Source organism: Calidris pugnax, unplaced genomic scaffold (assembly GCF_001431845.1).
Source record: "Calidris pugnax isolate Ruff unplaced genomic scaffold, ASM143184v1 scaffold1, whole genome shotgun sequence".
NCBI lineage: Eukaryota > Metazoa > Chordata > Aves > Charadriiformes > Scolopacidae > Calidris > Calidris pugnax.
The window spans coordinates 8,564,711-8,582,984 of record NW_015090800.1 but is presented as its reverse complement, the minus strand read 5'-3'; the positions used below and the strand labels follow the sequence as shown (position 1 = coordinate 8,582,984).

At 40.9% G+C, this 18,274-nt stretch overlaps 1 protein-coding gene across 1 annotated transcript in view; it reads left to right on the top strand.

Moving 5' to 3' along the window:
* The first annotated feature begins 2,205 nt into the window (after nt 1-2,205).
* The window catches only part of LOC106885303 (pleiotrophin), a 34,251-nt gene continuing 18,182 nt past the window's right edge, over nt 2,206-18,274 (top strand). The window contains exons 1-4 of the mRNA XM_014937379.1: nt 2,206-2,224; nt 10,747-10,853; nt 12,368-12,541; nt 13,583-13,744. Coding sequence (XP_014792865.1) covers nt 10,748-10,853; nt 12,368-12,541; nt 13,583-13,744 — 442 coding nt within the window. The 5' untranslated portion in view covers nt 2,206-2,224; nt 10,747. The remainder of the gene's footprint in view (nt 2,225-10,746; nt 10,854-12,367; nt 12,542-13,582; nt 13,745-18,274) is intronic.

The window sequence follows — 18,274 nt, the reverse complement described above, 5'->3', positions numbered from 1 at the left end:
CTCCAGGAGAGACACGCTGATGTAGATGATGCACAGGAGAGTTGAGTCAGCAGCTTGGCCTCCCTCTCACTGAAAGGGAAACAATTGGAGGGAATGGAGGTGAGTCTCCTGTGCTCTTCCTGGTGGGCTGTTGGGTGGTCAAATCCAGGACTGTATAATCTTATCTTTAGCCTTGGAGAAATGAAAGTGTAAAGAACAACAGTGTGATTTCGTAGACAGTGACACAGCAGTTGTGATCATTGTGGGAAGAGCAGGGAGGGGAAAAAATTCACAGTAACAGAACTGGCTTAAAATGTCTTTTTCAGTCTTTTCCAGATCTGGAAATACAGCAGAGTGAACTGAAATATCAGCCTTGGGTTTGGTTGTTTGGTTTGGGGTTTTTTTTGGTTTTGTTTTCTTCAGCATCTCAGCTAGTGCAGTGGGAAGGGAAGGGTAATAGAAGAGGCAGTTGCAGAAGTCAGTATTAGTTATTGCTTGAGACCCCTGGCTCGCTCAGACCCACCATAAGCAAAAGAGAGGAAGAAAATGTGTGCATTGTGATGAGAGTAGAATAAGAGCTCGGGGAAAGGGGAAGGGGACAAAACTGATTTCAACAGTGATATTCATTTCAAACATGTAGTTTCTAAGAGAAATTTTGAAGGCGAGGGCTAAGAAAATGATCTCTGTACACTGTCTGGGGACCAACAGAGAAAATGGGAATCAGCCCTTTATGTTTAATAAATATAATGCCTGTCTTAAAAGGACAGTATGTTTTTTCACCCTTTTATCGATGGTTAATTTTTTAACATCAGCTTATGATGTTAAGATACCAAATGTGAGTTTTTGTTTTGTTTAGGTTTTTTTTTCAGTTATGATGTTTTAAAAATACTAGTTGTATTCCCTAGGCTTTCTGAAAGTAAAATCACTTTTGTAAAATCTCATGTTGGAAATGTGGGAAGAGAGAAGCACAAAATTTTTAATCCCCTCTGGAGGGTTTTGGCCATCTCTATTAGATTTTTAGTTCCCTGCTAACTTTTAACCATCTGTACTGCGTGTTGTGTTTGTTTAGCTCTGTGTTTCCCATTACTACTCTTCTCGGTAAGAGACTATTTGTTACCATTATATTTTTTTTGTGCACAACACTAGTGCGTGAATGCTAGACTTTCACAAAAAAATTTATTCCTTCTTCTGTGATCAGATAAAGGCTTATAGTGTCCTGTGTTGGCAAAATTTTGCTTAAAACTTGCAGTGAAGGAATTGCACAGCTTTTGGTGCTCCTTGAGAGACAGAGCTGACTAAGACAAGTTCAAATGGAGGTTCAGATTTCTAGGTCTGATGTTATGTTGCAGAAGTATTTGGAGATTCTGCCATGAGAAACAGTAGGATCTTTTGCAGAGATTGTGTAAAATTATATTTTTAATGCAGGGGAATACAGTTTAATATTAGTGAAAAAGAATAAAAAAAAATTGTTTTAGTTCATAAAAAAATGCCTTCTTGTCAAAATTTATGTTGTCCCTTGACACATTGTAATTTTGGCAAAAAACTTTTAAAAAATGGAAGAAGTGTTCTGTCTGTTTTTGTTTAGACCAGCTCCTTTCTTGAGTCTTGAATCAGTCTTAATTGTGCTCAGCACTAAAAGGCAGCAGTCACGTACCCAGGAGTATCTGTTATCAACTTGAAGTATTAATTTATGTATGGGGAGCTAGAAATATAAAATATCCACAGCATGTATGTTTGCCTTAGCCTGATGTGAGAGACAAACATGCAATCAACTATGCAAATATCAAAGGCTAGGGAAACTGTTATCCACAACTTAACTAATTATTTTAGCTTATTTACTTGAACAAAGATAGATGGGGTATATTAATTGACCATTGGTTTTGACTTTTTGCTGTTTACATTTTAATAATTTTCTTCAGTCATGGAACTCTTGGTTCCCTGTTTATTTTTATGGCATGGCATAACTTTTTGGTCTCGATGCTTATTTTTCTAGCCCTTAATGCTGTCCACTTTGAAAAGAGAACATGAAGTTGATTACATACTGAAAAATGTAGTCCCTGAGCTGCTAACTGCAATTTTTGAAGTGAAGTGTTTGACTTGGGCTTATCAGAAGGGTCATGCTGTGATTTTTTTCCTTTTTAGCTAACTGTTTGATTCTGGGTTGTTATTATGGGTACCCTGCGCTGTAGCTGAGCAGAAATGCTGGTTTAAAAAAAAACCAACAACAACAAAAAACCCACAAAATGTAAGTAAGTTTGCCAAATATAATTTCAGTCTTCTAGAGTTTTCTCACTTCTCCCCGGCTGATCTGCAGCAACAGATAGTTATACTAAATTTTATTTATTTTTTTTTTAAATAAACTATGCTGATGAATAAATTGCTGCTTACCCAACTCCTTTGAGTACCCACTCACATTGGGAGCAATTGTCTCTTCCCTACCAGCTGCTGCTTGCCAGCTTCCCCTGTCCTGCATGGAAGGAGAGCATCACTGGAGGGGTGTGGGGTGGCTCTTCTCTCCCTCCCCTCCATGCAAACAAAGGAGGGAGTAGAAAAAAGAATAACTGAGATGCACCTGTTAGTTGAAACTCCCTGAGTCTCTATTATTTTTGCCAGACAGAGCAACCTGCCAGCTGCACTGTGTTGTGCATGTTGGAACGGGGACCTGGAGGCTGGTGCTGAGATGCTGGACCTGCCACACAGCCATCCTCCTGTGGCTGAGATGCAGGGAGCTTCTTTCAGTAGGGTTTGAGGTTTCCTACACTGCTTTGAACTAACTTGTTAGTGCACAGATGCAGACCCCTGGCATCCACTGGTGTTGCTGATGCAGCTCCCAAAATTTCATTAGTGTATCACAAGAGAATACCGGTCTCTCACAGGAAAGTCAAAGGAGGGAGGGAAATGAGCACACAGATTTTGCTTTGGGCAGGACTGCAGCAGCTGTAGGGCTCTGAATTAATATAGGAGGTTTATTTTGGTATACTGACCAACCCACACACTCCCTCCCACCCCCTGATCCCCTCTGGAGTGAAATATTTCATTGCTTCATTTGACCAAAGAAGAAAACTTGGTGTTTCATCATTATTCTAGTAGATTTTCTTTAACAAAATTGTTCCAAAACATAACCATTGTTAGAAATGAGATTAAGGCATGTTTTTTTTTAGCCAGACATAGTGTAATTTGGTTGAGCAATCAGTTGTTATAATTAAAGGTTCTTTCCTTAAACCTTGGCTCACTTTTAGGCTTAGATCACTAAGGCTATAGTAGTAGTTCTGTTTGAAATGAACACAGCATTTATTTGGTCCATGGAGGTGCAACGAAATAATGAAGATCAAGTTGGCTCATGGCTTTGTGCTGTGAGAAGAGTTTGGGGATTTTTACCCGTAAGGAAGCATACAGAGAAATGTATGCAATGTCTATGTCTACTTTTAGTGCTCAGGAGGGAAAAAAATAAGGTGAATAAAGATTTAGCGTTAGGTAAAGAAACAACATTATGGTGGCAGGGTGGCCATGACAAAGAAATAAATTACTGCTGTTGAAAACTGTAGTAGTCAGGGTGGAAAGCAGGTAATGAAAAGTTGGTATCTGGAAGACATTTGAGTGAGATCAGAGAGAAAGATCAGGTGCAGGTGGTCTGTGCAATGAATTGGAGAAGCTAGAAAGATGTGTAGTACCTGCAAATGGATGTTATTGGGATAGCGTGCACGCACTCTGAAATAGTAATCATGACAGGTAGACAGAATTTGATGGTCCAGAAAAGATAGAAACCAGATTAAAAGTGATACAGCTGTAATGGAAATTAATGAGACACTGTGTAAACGAATAGGAACTACTGGTATGCATAAGATAAGATTCATATTACTCAAAACTACTTTGGAGGAGTATGGAAGAATATCTTCTGGTTTTGTGTCAACCCAAAGTTGGATGTGAATTTAGTTAGAAGTATTATCCTTGTAGTATTTACATGAGAAAAATATAAGGAGATCTCTCATTATAGAAGGGTTTATCTTTCCAAATTTAGATTAGAAGGTAAGTGGTGCTGATAATAATAGGGGCTAATTATTTGTGGATGTGATTTCTTCACTACCTACCACAGGATTATAAACAGTTGTAGCTATATTAGAATTTAATTCATTATGACCTTACAGCTCATCCTTAAAAATAAGCACTTGTATCAAGTGTTTATAAAGCTGATTTGGTTTGAAAACAAATACTGAAATTTCTTTCCCCAAGAAAAAAAGAGGTGGAAAAAAGCCTGTAGAGAGGAATACCAAATTTAACTGGGGAGCAGCCCACTAAAGAGCTATCAGGAGCTTGCAGGAATTTAATAAAATGGTACTGATCATCCAAGACAATAGTGTCTTGGAAATCCAGAAGTGACAGATTGCTGAGACTCACCAAAAACCAAGATGAGTTAAGTCTTGCAAGGGAAATGAAAAGCAAATCTAATTATTTTTCCCCTAATCCTGCAAATAAATACAACTAAGGAAATATCTATGTGTATGAGGGTGAACATTTTACAGTTGAAAGAGGACAGTTCCCAAAGCACTAGCTCCAAAAGTGCATGAGCTTTTTCAATATGGGAGATGGGGTAGGACATAGGGGCATGCAACCAGACTGTGAATGAGAAAGAGACCTGGAGAAGCAGAAGTTTCTGCAGCTCTTACAGAGGTCAAACTCCTAAGAGTCAAATGGTCTTAACTTGACTTTTTCAGAGAAAACTCTGTGTGTCCGCCTCGGAGTACTGCAAAAATGGCACTTGACATTTCAGAGTCATTATAAGTGTTAAAACATGCATCAAATACTTCCTGCTGTTATACAACTGGAGCATAGCAAATATAATATTTCTATTTAAGAAGAGGAGAAGAAACAGATCTAGGTAACTGCAGACATGTTCATCTGCCCTTGATGGACTGCAAAATAGAACACATTTTGAATAAGAGAATAATTTAAGAAGTGGAGGTAAATGTTAAGTTTCATTAAACACAGCATGTGTTTACTGAAAGGAGACTGATCTCCCAAACTAGCTCACTTAAAAACTGATTTTATAGATGTGACTAATCTGGGACTAATCAAACTGTAATTTATTAAAGTATTTGTTGTGGGACTTGATGTGAAATTATTCATTCAAGCAGGAAAAATAGAGGGATTAATGCAAAACGTAGTTCTAATGCGGGTAAGGAGCTTAAGGAGGACTCAGAAATGAGCAGTGTTGTGAAGAGAAATATTGGTCTGTAGGAATTTAAGTCTGCTTTTGGGATGCATTTTGTTTATTCATGATCATAGGATAAAAATGATAGTGTAGTAAAAGACAAAGCTGGAAGTCATAGTTATGCTCAAAATATTGCTTATGGGCAAAAAGGAACTAATGCCTTATATATATATTTATATAAAGTAAAAAATACGTTGTTAGTATAGTTGAAATGTTATACAATCTAATCCAAGAATCATTATTAGTGTAGATGCAGTTATTACAGAGAAGGAATATGTCTACACAGATGTTATAATAACCATAACACCACCACAACCACAATTAAAAATGTTATGCATACTCTCAGATTCAACTGCTTTTCCTAATGTTATGCTGACCTTTTCCCAGCTCCTCTCAGCCCTAAGGCTGGTAGTTTTGTTGCAGTGTCAGTGGGAGTGATGGCTAGAGTGACTTGTCAGCACCTTGAGTCCTTTGCCAGGAGGAAACCAGATGGTTTCTTCTTCCTCAATTTCTGATCAACTTGGAGTTGGTTGTGTATATTTGCTAACATGCTTTTGGTCTGCAGCTCAATGTTATGTCCAAACTTAGTATATATGACACCTTTTCAGGTATGTTGGAAACTATTTCTGTGTTCTCTTTCTTAGTCCTGTATCCAGTTTTGTCCATCTCCAGGTCTGCATTCCTTTATCTGGCCATGGGTGAGTTGTTTATAGCTGGGGCACCTTCATTCTCAAGCCTGTTTCCCACCTCATATCTCCCATACTTGTGCTCCTCTACATTCCAACCTATGCCTCCACTTCTCAAGGCCTTTGCTAAGATACCAGTCCTGTATTTCTCTGTAGTACATTATTATAATAATCATAAAACCTGGGTGGCTCCATGCAATGGCATAGAAAAGTAAATGAAATTCACCATAGCTAGCTGGTCAATTAGAAAAATTGCTGTTCCGGCCAAACCAAATGTGACAAAGTTGCAGACAGGGCAAGGAAAGCTCAGAGAGACCAAGCCTTGACAAGCCTCAGTCCTGGGCCTTGCAAACCCACTACAAAGCCTGTGACCTGTGACTAGCAAAGGCAATATATGCAGTATTGCAATACCTGCAGAGTTGCAGAGTAACAGCGTTATCAATGTTTGGGATCTTATACTGTAAGAGCTGGAGGATATGAATGGGTTAAATCATGTAAGAAAGCCTGATAGTTCAGAGTGGGAGAGTACACTCATAAGGACTAGTAATAAAATACTTGCTTCTATAATCAGGGACCTTGCCAGTTGCTTTGGAAAGAACAGATGAAGGGAAGGGCTTGTGGGTAATAGTTATTAACAGCAAAAAAGCCACCTGCAAAAGGCATATGTGATCCTAGGATGTGCTGTGTATGCTAGCTTTAGTAAGGCTAGGAAAAATAAACACTTGCTCACCGATGGAGCTTCATCTGAAGTTGGTTTGTTGGATTTTTGTTGGTTTGTGTTCAGGAAAGACTTGTTCAGGTGTGGGAAATGGAGAACCTGTGTCTGTGTTAATTGCATGAGTACAGAGTTGCTCCAGCGAGCTTGACTTGCACAGAGATCCAAAGGTCTACAGAGCACAGTATGAAAACACCTGGACCACCTTGAGCTGCCAACTTGGGTATGAAGGAAGCAAGCTGCATTTGAAGGGTCTTGGGGTAGAGGGAGTAAAATTTTTCTCCTGGGCCATTAGGCAAAGCCTGGCACTGCATGGAAGTGTCTCTAGCACTTATGGACCCAAACAGAAGTGTCTCTATATGCTGTGCTATGTGGAAACTGGTTTGGGTCTCTGGTAGAGCTGGGCTTTGTGTGTTGCAGTCCATAGGATAGGTATTTCCTAAAAGAGATTATATACTTAGTCATGTGGACTGAAGTCATATCAGGAAACGAATCATTTAATTAATTAGGTTGGGGTAGTGGGGGATTTGGAGTGAAGAAGGTCCTTTAAACTGCAGCCATACTGTGACTTCTTCCTGACTCACTCTCTGGTGCTCAACATGCAATTGAACTCATGGATGTATGGTTGATGAACTCATTAATTTTCTGATTGCTTCCCATTTTTTAATTTTCCCTTCAATTTTTAGTCAAGCAGAGATTGACTGTGAAATCAACTGTAAGACTGAAGTAATTCCCGTGCCTCATTTTTGTTGGAATAAGTCACTTGCTAGGGTGCATCTCAGCTGGGCTTTGGTTCTCACCTTGTTATGTGCTTCATGTTTTTGTAACACTCTCTGTTTTAAACTGTCATTAACTCCTTCTCTCTTCTCTCATTCCTGTTTTGGTGATCTTTTTGTGATTGCTTACTCTCTTTCTCTGATCTTGTTCCAGTTTATAACTTAAACTTTTCTAAACTCTCTTTCTCTCTCTTATCTTTTCTCTCTTTTGAAGTTTCCCAGAGCTCTCCCCACCCCAAATGTCTCTTTGCTTTCCTTCACTTTAATTTATGTCTCTTCCTCTCAGTGTAAATGCCACTGCCATTTGTTTAAATGCTGCTGCCTTGCTCTGTTTAGGGGCTGTCGTACAGGATTTTAGAACTACTTTCCCTTCATAACACAGATTCGCTTGTTACCATTGGTGTAGATAGAAGGCTCATTACAAAAATCAAGCTGTTGAGGAGTCGCCCATTTTGCATTTCATGAAAGACTTTTTTTTCATTGCTATTAGCAATTTTGGCAATTCTTTAAATCAAAGGTTGAACTGGGAAGGTTATCACAGAATCTAACGAAAAGGAAAAATTTTCACATTTGAATTTTGAAAAAGTTAACCCAAAAAGATGAAGTTATTTTAGGTAGAATATATTGCTCAAAAGCAAGTCCAGTATGACGAGCTTTTTCTCTTCATCCATCTTTTTAATGGCCAGCTGAAATATTTGCAAGGAAAACTGAACATTGAACTCAAAACATTAGTGATAGGTGGGATTTTCTGGCCTTCTGAAAAAAATATATATTCAGTGGGCGCTATATGTAGGCTGTTTATAATTTTGTGGGAGCACCTGCCCTTGCTGATCTATCATGTGGAAAACGATTACGTAATTTTCTGTAGTTATACTGGTTACATCAAATTAGAGGTGTTGGTGTGGTGAGAAGCAAGGCCTCCATCTGTACAACATGGCTTTTCACTTGTTGGTAATTAATAGCAAATCACTTCAGGAAGCAGCCTGGCTCTCTCTGCCAGGGGGATATATATATCTCTCCGCAGGTTTAGTGTTTGCCTTCGACAACTTGGCAAGTGTTTTGGCTGTTGGGAGACTTGGAGTCTTAGGAAAACATGCTATATTAAGGCTCCGTGGGGTTTTGTTTATAGGGCTTCTGGAACATTTCAGACTCCAAAACCCAACTATTCTCCCTGCCTGTTTTGCTGAAAATAATGTTGATCAGATTTGATTTTGAGTCTCAATATAAGGCAGCTTCCCTACAAACAGTTATCCATGGCTCCCGGTGACTGTGGGACTGTGTGTGACCATATCCCAGGTCCCTGGGGTGGGCAACAGGGATGTAGGAGGGAATCCCAAGCCCACTGCAGGCATCTCTTGCCTGTGGTGACATCCTGTGTAGCAAACCCACTGGTGCTGCCTTGTTTCAGCTTCTGACGCCCACAGACAGCGCACTGTGACAGTGTCTTCAAGTTGTATAGAAGTATTTGTCTCTTCCATATCTTTCCAGACAAGCCCTTAATACTTCTTCAACAAGGGAGTCTGGTGAGTTCTTTAGAAGAGAGAAGGTGAGGAGATAAATTGCTGGGAAAATGGGATGTGAGGTGAGGTGCAGTGATGCTGGTGGTCAAGTTTCTGCAGTGGGGAAAGTTTGGTGTCTTAAAAGTATTGCAACTGTGTTTGATTATGGAGAACCAGTTTGAAGTAAGGTGAATAAAAAGGGAGATTGTGTATTTATTTTTTATTGCTTAATTAATTTATTTATTTCATTTTCTGTAAAACAAGAGAGGCTCTAAGTGGAAACATGTAACAGAAGAAAGGGAAAACCAAACTCAAGCTCACGAAGGACTCGTGCGCTCTTGCTCCAGGCTGTCTGAATTTACTGGAAGTGCTGGTGGTCCTTTCTTCATGATGGGAACTGGTACTTTCTTTTGAAGTAAATCAAACTGGTGCTAATGACAGCTCTTTCAGACATTTGAATGCCAAGTCTCTTGCAATCTTCACATGAATTGTATTTAAAGAAAGCGAATACATTTTATCATCTGGCTTCTAGCATGATATTAAAGCTGGATACTTAAAAGTCCATGTGTTTTGGATTCCTGTCCTATTTTCCATGTCAATTACAATTACTTTGCTTTTGAACAAGAGGTAGCCAGCAGGGACTACTGAGGAGTGCCAAATTAAATTTCAAATATATTTTGTTCTTTGTTCATGGCGAAAATTATTTCTTCCCTAAGGTTGCTGTGCTCAGCAAACGAGCTCAGGTTGCCTCTAAACTCTCTAACATCGGTTTAGCTGAGTTTTTAAGGCCATCTTAGTGGCTAGCACTGTTGACACCTCCTTGGAGGACTGGTGTAGTATGAACGCCACGGTCCCTAGTTGAAAAAAAAAAGCAAGCTGGGGAGACCATCCATCCAAGCAATGCCCAGTCTGCTGTCTTGGTATCTAGCTGTCTACTAGAGACGTGTCTCTGGGAATTGGGAAGGTTGCTAATTGTTAGCATGTATATTTGTTATGGCCCTGCTTTCAGTTAAACAACACCAAAATGAGATAGTGCAAATTATAGCAAAATGAAAGAGAAATATGTGTGTAAACCACTGAAATTAGCCAGCTCTGAATGACTTCAGTGATTGGCTAATAATTGATGCTTCACCACCAAGCAAACGTTTTTAATTCCTTTTTATATTTGAATGTTTGCTTCCCAAATTCAGATTTTGGGTTCATTAGCATGCTATGGGTAGCCCATAGCTGTGTGCACAAGTTCTATCTCTGTGTCCATTTTGCATTTAAGGCAATTAGCTTAACTGATATTAGGAAGAGACACTAATTGGAGGGGGAGGAAAAGGTAGGTAGCAATATGCCAATGACAATTAAGATAATACAGCACATATTACCTATATAAGTTTTCATGAAAGAAGGTCTTTTCATATATCAATTCAGCCCTATAAGGACTTGAACCCCTGCAGAGTGGAGAGTGCAGCATTCTATACTTCATATGTATGGATAAGCTGAAGCACAAAGTGTATGTTTTGTTTAGTTTTACACAATAAATCACAGTCAGACATCAGGAAAGAAAACAGAATTTCCAGGCCCATCAAGAGCCTTGATTCTCTGACAGATTTTGAGAAGGTGAGCAATAATTACTGAACATCCTGTGGCAAAACATCAGCAATGTAGGTCAGGGATTTGGTACACAGGCTGGGAAATAATTGTTAAAAAACTTTGGGTAATTATCTTCATTCCAGAGTGAATACATTCTGCCAACGGTTAATTATGATTGACCTGCTTGTGTCTTGTGGCCCTGAAACGGAGCTTCCCAAAAATGCTATAGCAACACTTTAGATGGGGCCCCAATTTTTACCTTCTAACCAACCTTTTTTTCCTCTCTCTTGTTAATCCCCAGAATGCAGCAGCAACAACAGCGTCGAATGTTCACAGCTGCCCTCCTGGCACTTGTTTTCCTTCTGGCAGCTGTGAGTACCACAGAGGCCGGCAAAAAAGAGAAACCAGGTAAGGTCCAGTGTAATTCAGAGTTAATCCCCAGGATAGATTGCATGTGTGGGAGAATGTCAAATGCTTCTCAAAAAATGGTTTTGTTATGAAATTCAGGTCATTCGTTAACCTTTTGACATGCAGAGTAGGGATTTGTGGCTGTGACATGTTTTTCTGTGTTAAATAGGAAAACAGAAAGTAGTTTCCATGAAACCTGGCAGCTTGACAGCCCCAGAGACTGGAGTCCTCAGTTTATCACAGCGTGGGTATTGCAAGGCAGCTTAAAATTTACTCTGGAAATAGGTTTATGCTTGACTTCGGGAGAACCAAACAGGAGTGATGAAAGAGCAGTTATCATGTTCCTTGTTCAGTGCTGCATGTGACAATGCTATGCCAATGCTGTGTGATGTGTAAATCCTCCAACAAAGAACTGAACTAACTCGCTGCTGCAGATAGACAGCCAGACATCCAGCGGTAATTGCTTTCTGTCAGTGGTGAACTCAGACCTCATTATAGGAGAGACAGGCCTGGGGTGGAAAATTCATATGTATCCAACCCAGTTTTGACATCTTTTAAGGAACACATCTTTTGGTGGGTTTTTTAAAGGTCTTAGTATTTACAGGCTACTTACACGCTAGTTAATATGACCTGTGAGTCTATAAGAATTAGTGTTTCCATTAAAAACAAGGTGTTTGTGACCATTGGGGATATATGGAAATATGAGAAAACGTGAACATAAATATACAAGAACTAGAAGGAACATAATTTTATGTAAGGTTATTCAAAGTTACTTGTGATGTTTTGAGGGCTTAACTGATTATTTTTGCAAACCCTCGAGTTTGATAACATTGCTGTCTTTTCTCATTGCACTTCAGTTTAAGGATTTAAATGAAAACATGATCCTTATTTTTATCTCTGAGCAACAAACCCACCTGTATTAATAGCATTTTGAGTACACTTCTCCATCTAGTTTTTAATTTGCCTTTGGAGTTTTGGTCATATTCTGACATAAAATGTGACATGATATTCCAAGTGAAAAGTTTGTATCTCACTGCCATTCCCTGGAGGTGCTCAAATCTTCTGATACACAACATCAACACACACATTTCTAAGCTGTATGGTGTGTAGTGCTTCAGTTGGAACTGAAAATATTTGCATGCCATCAGCTACTGGAGACAGAGTTCCCCTTCTGAGAGAGCACGTTTTGGTCAGTGACTCCTGAGGGTTCCGAGGTGATTCCCCATGCTAAAGATGACAATCCACTTGAGAATATCTAAGTGGATTAGTAGACGTGGTATTGGGACTGAATTTGAACGATCCACTTTGCTTTGGGGTCAAAGAGGCTGACCTCTCTCTGCAGAACTGTAAACTGGATGCCAGACCTTTTGCTTTTGAAGCAATTGTTTTACAAATGTCTTCGGTCTCCACCTTTTCAGGTGCTGTGACTGATTAGCAAAGTTTAGGGTCTTCTCTGTAGGGTCTGGGTACTGACCACTTCTCTTGCTTGGGTTCGGTTCCTTGTCTTCATCCAGAGAAAAAGGCGAAGAAGTCTGACTGTGGGGAATGGCAGTGGAGCGTCTGTGTGCCCACCAGTGGTGACTGTGGACTGGGAACGCGCGAGGGCACTCGCACTGGAGCTGAGTGCAAGCAAACCACCAAGACTCAGAAGTGTAAGATTCCCTGCAACTGGAAGAAGCAATTTGGAGGTAAGCATCACTCTCTCAAGGCATTTGCGTTGATTTTTATTAAAGTATGGAGCAGGAAGCCTGTGTTTTCTGCTTAGCTCTGCAAATGTCTTGGTGAAGGGACTACTCCTGTATTTGAAGTTCATTGATACAAGAATACATAAGACATCAGAAAACAGCTTCTTTAGAGCAAAGCAGCTCCTCTCAGAGAGTCCATATAACCTACTTATTGTAAACTCAGCCTTCCAGCAGCATGCTGAAATCAGCTGTATACAACTCTATTTAAGGCAGCCATGTAAGCTATATGTTCACTCACAGCTGTGAATCTCTGCAATGGTTAACACAGGTTTCACATGACCTTGCTGTGCGTGATTTGCAGCACGGAGCATGGGTAGCTACAAGTGTGTGCATTGAAAGGAGTGGATGAAGACCAGTGTGTTTCATCTATAATATTCAGTTCAGAAGGTTCAGAACATAATGGTTCAGAAGGATAGTCACATCTACCCTGGACAAGATGTCAGTCCAGGACTCAGATCTGATTACTCTTGCAAACTTGGCTTTTTTCCAGTAAACCTCTTGTGGGGCTTTGACAACATTGTGACCTTACCAAGACAATCAGTGCAGCAGTTTCGGATGTGACGAGTTCATAGTTGCACATACGTTCTTGAAACTATTCAAGCCTTATTTGGTAACCTTTTGCATCACACAACTTGAGGAACAGCCATATAGGAAGTGAATGACATTTGCCCTGTTGGTGTTTCTTTTTTTCTTTTTTTTTTAAATCTATTTATTTATTTATTTATTTGTATCTTCGTAGTTGAATGTATTTTCCTTTTATATGACAATAATGCAATATCCATGCAAAATTTTAAAATATTTTGGGTGGAAGACTGCAATTATGACTGCAAATTATCTTAAAGTTTCCTTGAGATTCCTTTCTTCAGTTTCATGATCCTTTTGTCTACAAGCACTGGCTGTCTGTGATACCTTATTAGACTCAACATTTTTGTTTTCGCATTCAGTCATTCTGTTTAAAAAATGCTATTTATTTACTTGTTGCAGCGGAGTGCAAATACCAGTTCCAGGCCTGGGGAGAATGTGACTTGAATACTGCCCTGAAGACTCGAACCGGGAACCTAAAGAGAGCCCTTCATAACGCTGACTGCCAGAAGACTGTCACAATCTCAAAGCCCTGTGGGAAACTTACCAAACCCAAACCTCAAGGTAAATTCCATTTGCTGAGACCTGCACACTGCTTCATGTAAATCACTGCTTTTGTGATGTCTCACGTCCTTCGGTGGGAACTCAGTAATACAGCAGATTGTACTTTTGTGGCCTTTTCTCAGTTCTGCACTGCTCCTGTCTCTCAGCAGTCAGGCAGACTATTCCTGAGTTAGATAGTCACACACAAGAGGTAAGCTGAAGATCAGAGCTCCAATTTTAACCTCAGACCACCTGTGTACTGCTACCAGTTTGCTGACGTCACTAGACCTCTAAAGTACAGATGCTTTTCATAACTCATCTGTTGATGGGAACAGACCAGCATGCAAAAATGTCTCTTGATAAAGACACCTTTTATATAGGTTTTGTTCGGTATCAAATAATGACTAGTTGAAAAAAGGACTGCTTTCCTTTTGGACAGGTGTGGTGGGTTAACCCTGGCTGGATGCTGACCCCACCAAAGCTGCTCTATCTCTCCCCCTCCTCAGCTGGACCGGGGGAGAGAAAATATAATGAAAGCCTTGTGGGTTGAGATAAGAACAGGGAGATCACCCAGCAATTACCATCACGGGCAAAACAGTCTCGACTTGGAGAAAATTAATTTAATTTATAATAAAAACTAATCTTAAAACACCATCCCCCCACCCCTGCCTTCTTCCCAGGCTTAACTTTACTTCCAAATGCTCTGGCTCCTACCCCCATAGTGGTGCAGGGGGACGGGGAACAGGGGTTGGGGTCAGTTCACTGCCGCTCCTTCCTCCTCAGGAGAAGGACTCCTCACACTCTTCCACTTCTCCAGCGTGGGGTTTCTCCAACAGGAGACAGTTTTCCACAAAATTCTCTGACGTGAGTCCTTCTATAGGGCACAGACCTTCAGGAACAGACTGCTCCAGGGGATCCCCCATGGAGTTACAAGTCCTGCCAGAAAACCAGCTCCAGCATGGGCTCCTCTCTCCATGGGGCCACAGGTCTTTCCAGGAGCCTGCTCCAGCGTGAGCTTTCCACAGGGTCACAGCCTCTTTTGGGCATCCACCTGCTGTGGCATGGGGTCCTCCATGGGCTGCAGGTGGATATCTGCTCCACCATTAACCTCCATGGGCCATAGGGGGACAGTCTGCCTCGCTATGGTCTTCACGGGAATCTCTGCTCCACTGCCTGGAGCACCTCCTCTCCATCCTTCTTCACTGACCTTGGTGTCTGCAGAGTTGTTCCTCTCACATATCCTCGCTCCTCTCTCAGGTGGCAATTGCTTGGAGTTGATACTATCATATATTCCCCTCCCTGCTCCGCCTCTTCTGGCTGCTTTTGCACAATTTGTTTTTCCCCTTCTTAAATATGTTATCACAGAGGTGCTACCACCATTGCTGATGGGCTCAGCCTTGGCCAGCAGCGGGTCCATCTTGGAGCCGTCTGGCACTGGCTCTATCTGACACAGGGGAAGCTTCTAGCAGCTTCTCACAGAAGCCACCCCGTAGCCTCTCCACCAAAACCTTGCCATGCAAACCCAAGGTTTGAAGGGATGAAGCGATGTTCTGCTCACTGCATGCTGAAATATGTGGATGTTCTGCACTGTTTGGGTTGTATATTCTTGATTCAAATATAGCAGGAAGGAGAGTACAGAATGTATATGTCTTATTTAAATGCAAGTGACAGTGTAATTCCTAGTACACGAAGGCATATGCCCCGCGTTTGTGTTTCCAGGTGTCTCTTAGACAAACTTATTTTCTTTCCAATCATTAAAGCCTTTTAATGTACTCTTTTGTTGGAGTAGCAGGTGTTATGTGTGTAGGATGATTTATAGTGGGAGCTAAAACTGTGAGATCTTGTTTGAGATACAGAGGTAATGTGTTTTAAGTGGATTATACAAGCTATGCTACCCTGGCATTTGTTTGCTTAAAACCAGCTAGGTTTAACACATACCAGGCTCTGAATACTCGGATAATTATAAAAATAAATGAGGTTAGGAGTGACAGGTGCAACTGGGACGAGCAATTTTCAAATTGTGGATGGTGGTGCACCATTGATCTGAGGAGTAGCTGCAGGTGGCCTGTGTGTGTGTGTGTGTGTGTGTGTGTGTGTGTGTGTGTGTTCCCTCTGCTTTGCAGGCAGTACAGCTGTAACTGGTCTTCCTCGCACGCCATCCATGGGGTTATCAGCAGCTCACCGAGTCTAGAACCCACGTAGACAATGACAAGCCCTGAAGCAGAAAGGATACAACGAGATTTTCAGAGCCCAGCTGACTTGGTTGAGTTGGCAGCAACAGACATCTTCATTTGGGGATGGAAGTGACTGGGTGGGAATGCAGGAAGGGCTCCGAGCTGTGTGATTGTATTGTTTATTAGCTGGGGGGGAGGACTTTTTTTTTTTTTGGTTGGTTGGGGGTTTTTTTGAGTAAGTTTCCATGCCTAAGTGGCATTTGGGAGTCTACTGAATGAAGCTTCCTATTGTGCTGCCAGAAGGCTGCTGCTGCTTGAGCCACTAGTAGCCCTCTGCCTTGTTCTGCTCCCGCTGAGTCAGTATATTCTATCAATGGCTGTCAGAAGAGGGGAGAGGGAGACAAAGCAGAGCGTCCATGCAGCATCATTTTGTGAGAGCAGTGCTGTTGGGTGGTACAGAGTGGTTTTCAAGTTATAGTTTTAAACGGCAGAGCTTGTGAAGCTGCTGGACTGGAGTTAACTTTAACGGATTCCAGATATAAGTGAGTTATAGCCGAGACTGAAACTCAGACTGGGACTGACTGCAGCAAACGTGGCTTGACTTAATTAGAAAACCCGACTTCATTTGATTTGAAGGAACACCAAAGGAGAAGTAGGTGCAAATATAGGTTTGTGATCATAATAACTGTGGGCAGAAATTCTGTTCTCCTGATTCGTGTTAGAAATCTCACGGCATCTTCCTGCCGGCCACCTGCTCGTTCATCTGCTGTTGGCATTAGCAGGAGCAGCCAGCCTGCCTGAGCCCCGAGCTAACGATAAGAAATCCATATTGTGGATCTGTGGGCATAACTACATAGGAGCTACACCGGACAGTGTGTTGGCAGCAGTAGGAGGAATTAGAGTAAGAAATTGTATCAAGCAGATTAGTACTGCGTGAAATGTTGTGCCCTACTGAACTTTATTTCTGAGTTAAAAATCTGAGTGCTGACATATTGGCTGGATGAGAGTATTTTTTTCCTTCCTGAGGTGAAAGAAATGCCAGGTTGCAGGTAAGTCCCCACCCACATCTAGATAAAGGAATAATTAAACTGTATTCAATCTATAATTAGAATAGGACCCAGTTTAATTCTTTGGAAATGAGAAGTAATCTAGATGATTTGGCACGTGGATTGAACCATAGGTACATATTAGCCTCCCTTGTCACCCATAGCTTCACATCAATGTCCCAAAACTACAAGAGAAAAGCATGTGATACATTATTTGGAAGCAGCAATTTTTTTTTCTGAGGCACAGTGTTGTGCCAGGTCTGTTCTGATATGCAGCTAGGCCTGTAAATGCTGATCAAATGCTATACGTTCCTACTGTGATGGCCTGGAGAAGCAGGGCAGTGGCTCTCTGGCATTTCAGAGCTCTGGCAGCAGAATAGTAAGTGAGGGGCTTATTGATTACAGGAACCTGTTCTGTGGCTAAATGGTTACCTTTCTGACTGGTGTCTGCTTCAAGAGCTGCATCACGGAATACAGCTCTGACAGCAATAGTTTGGGAGTACCAAAAGCAGATGTGAACTGACTGAGAGTAGTGCATTGAAAAATAACAGCATATTCAGAAAAAGGGTTGTTTTCATGATTTTCCTGACTAACCCTCTTTCCTGTGCCCTGAAATTTTCCTTCTATTAGGTCGTTTTTGTAACCTGTCCATTACATCACTTTTCCTTTTGATTTCATATTATAAATGGGATGAGTAAAAGCCCCTATTTAACTTCTCCAAACAATTGTAGTTTTATATATCTTCTGTTATTTTTTGTCACTTATCATCTTTTAAAGCTAAAACCTCAGACTTAAGTATTTCGTTGTATACCAATTTATCCATGGTAAGAATGCTCTCTACTGGACTTACCTAAATTCCTTCTATTATTGCAAAATCATTTTTGAGATGAAGCATACTGTACACGTTATTTCAAGCACATCCTCTACAGATTTGTGTTGAAAAAGAAAATACCATTGTAATACTTCCTTTATTGTTCACAACACCCACTAAACCTAAGTGTGGTTTTCTTTTGATCACTGCTTGCATGTGGAGCAGATACCTTTATCTGTGACTTTGCAATTCTCCCTAACTCTTACATATTTTTAAGAAGTTAATTAATGCGGTTAGTTGAGAACCCAAGAAGGGGTGTGGGTAAGGCAGATTATTTTGTCTAGGCTTATCCGATGAAGTACTGTTTATCAGATTTCACTTGACATGGTTCCTTAGTGTGGCTTGGTGTCTGGTGTTCCTCCTCACTGCCTCTGTTCTTGGAGGAAAATGCAAATAAACTGATGTTATCTGTAACTGCTCCTCTCCTGTTGCTTTTCCACCCTTCCAGCTCATGAACATG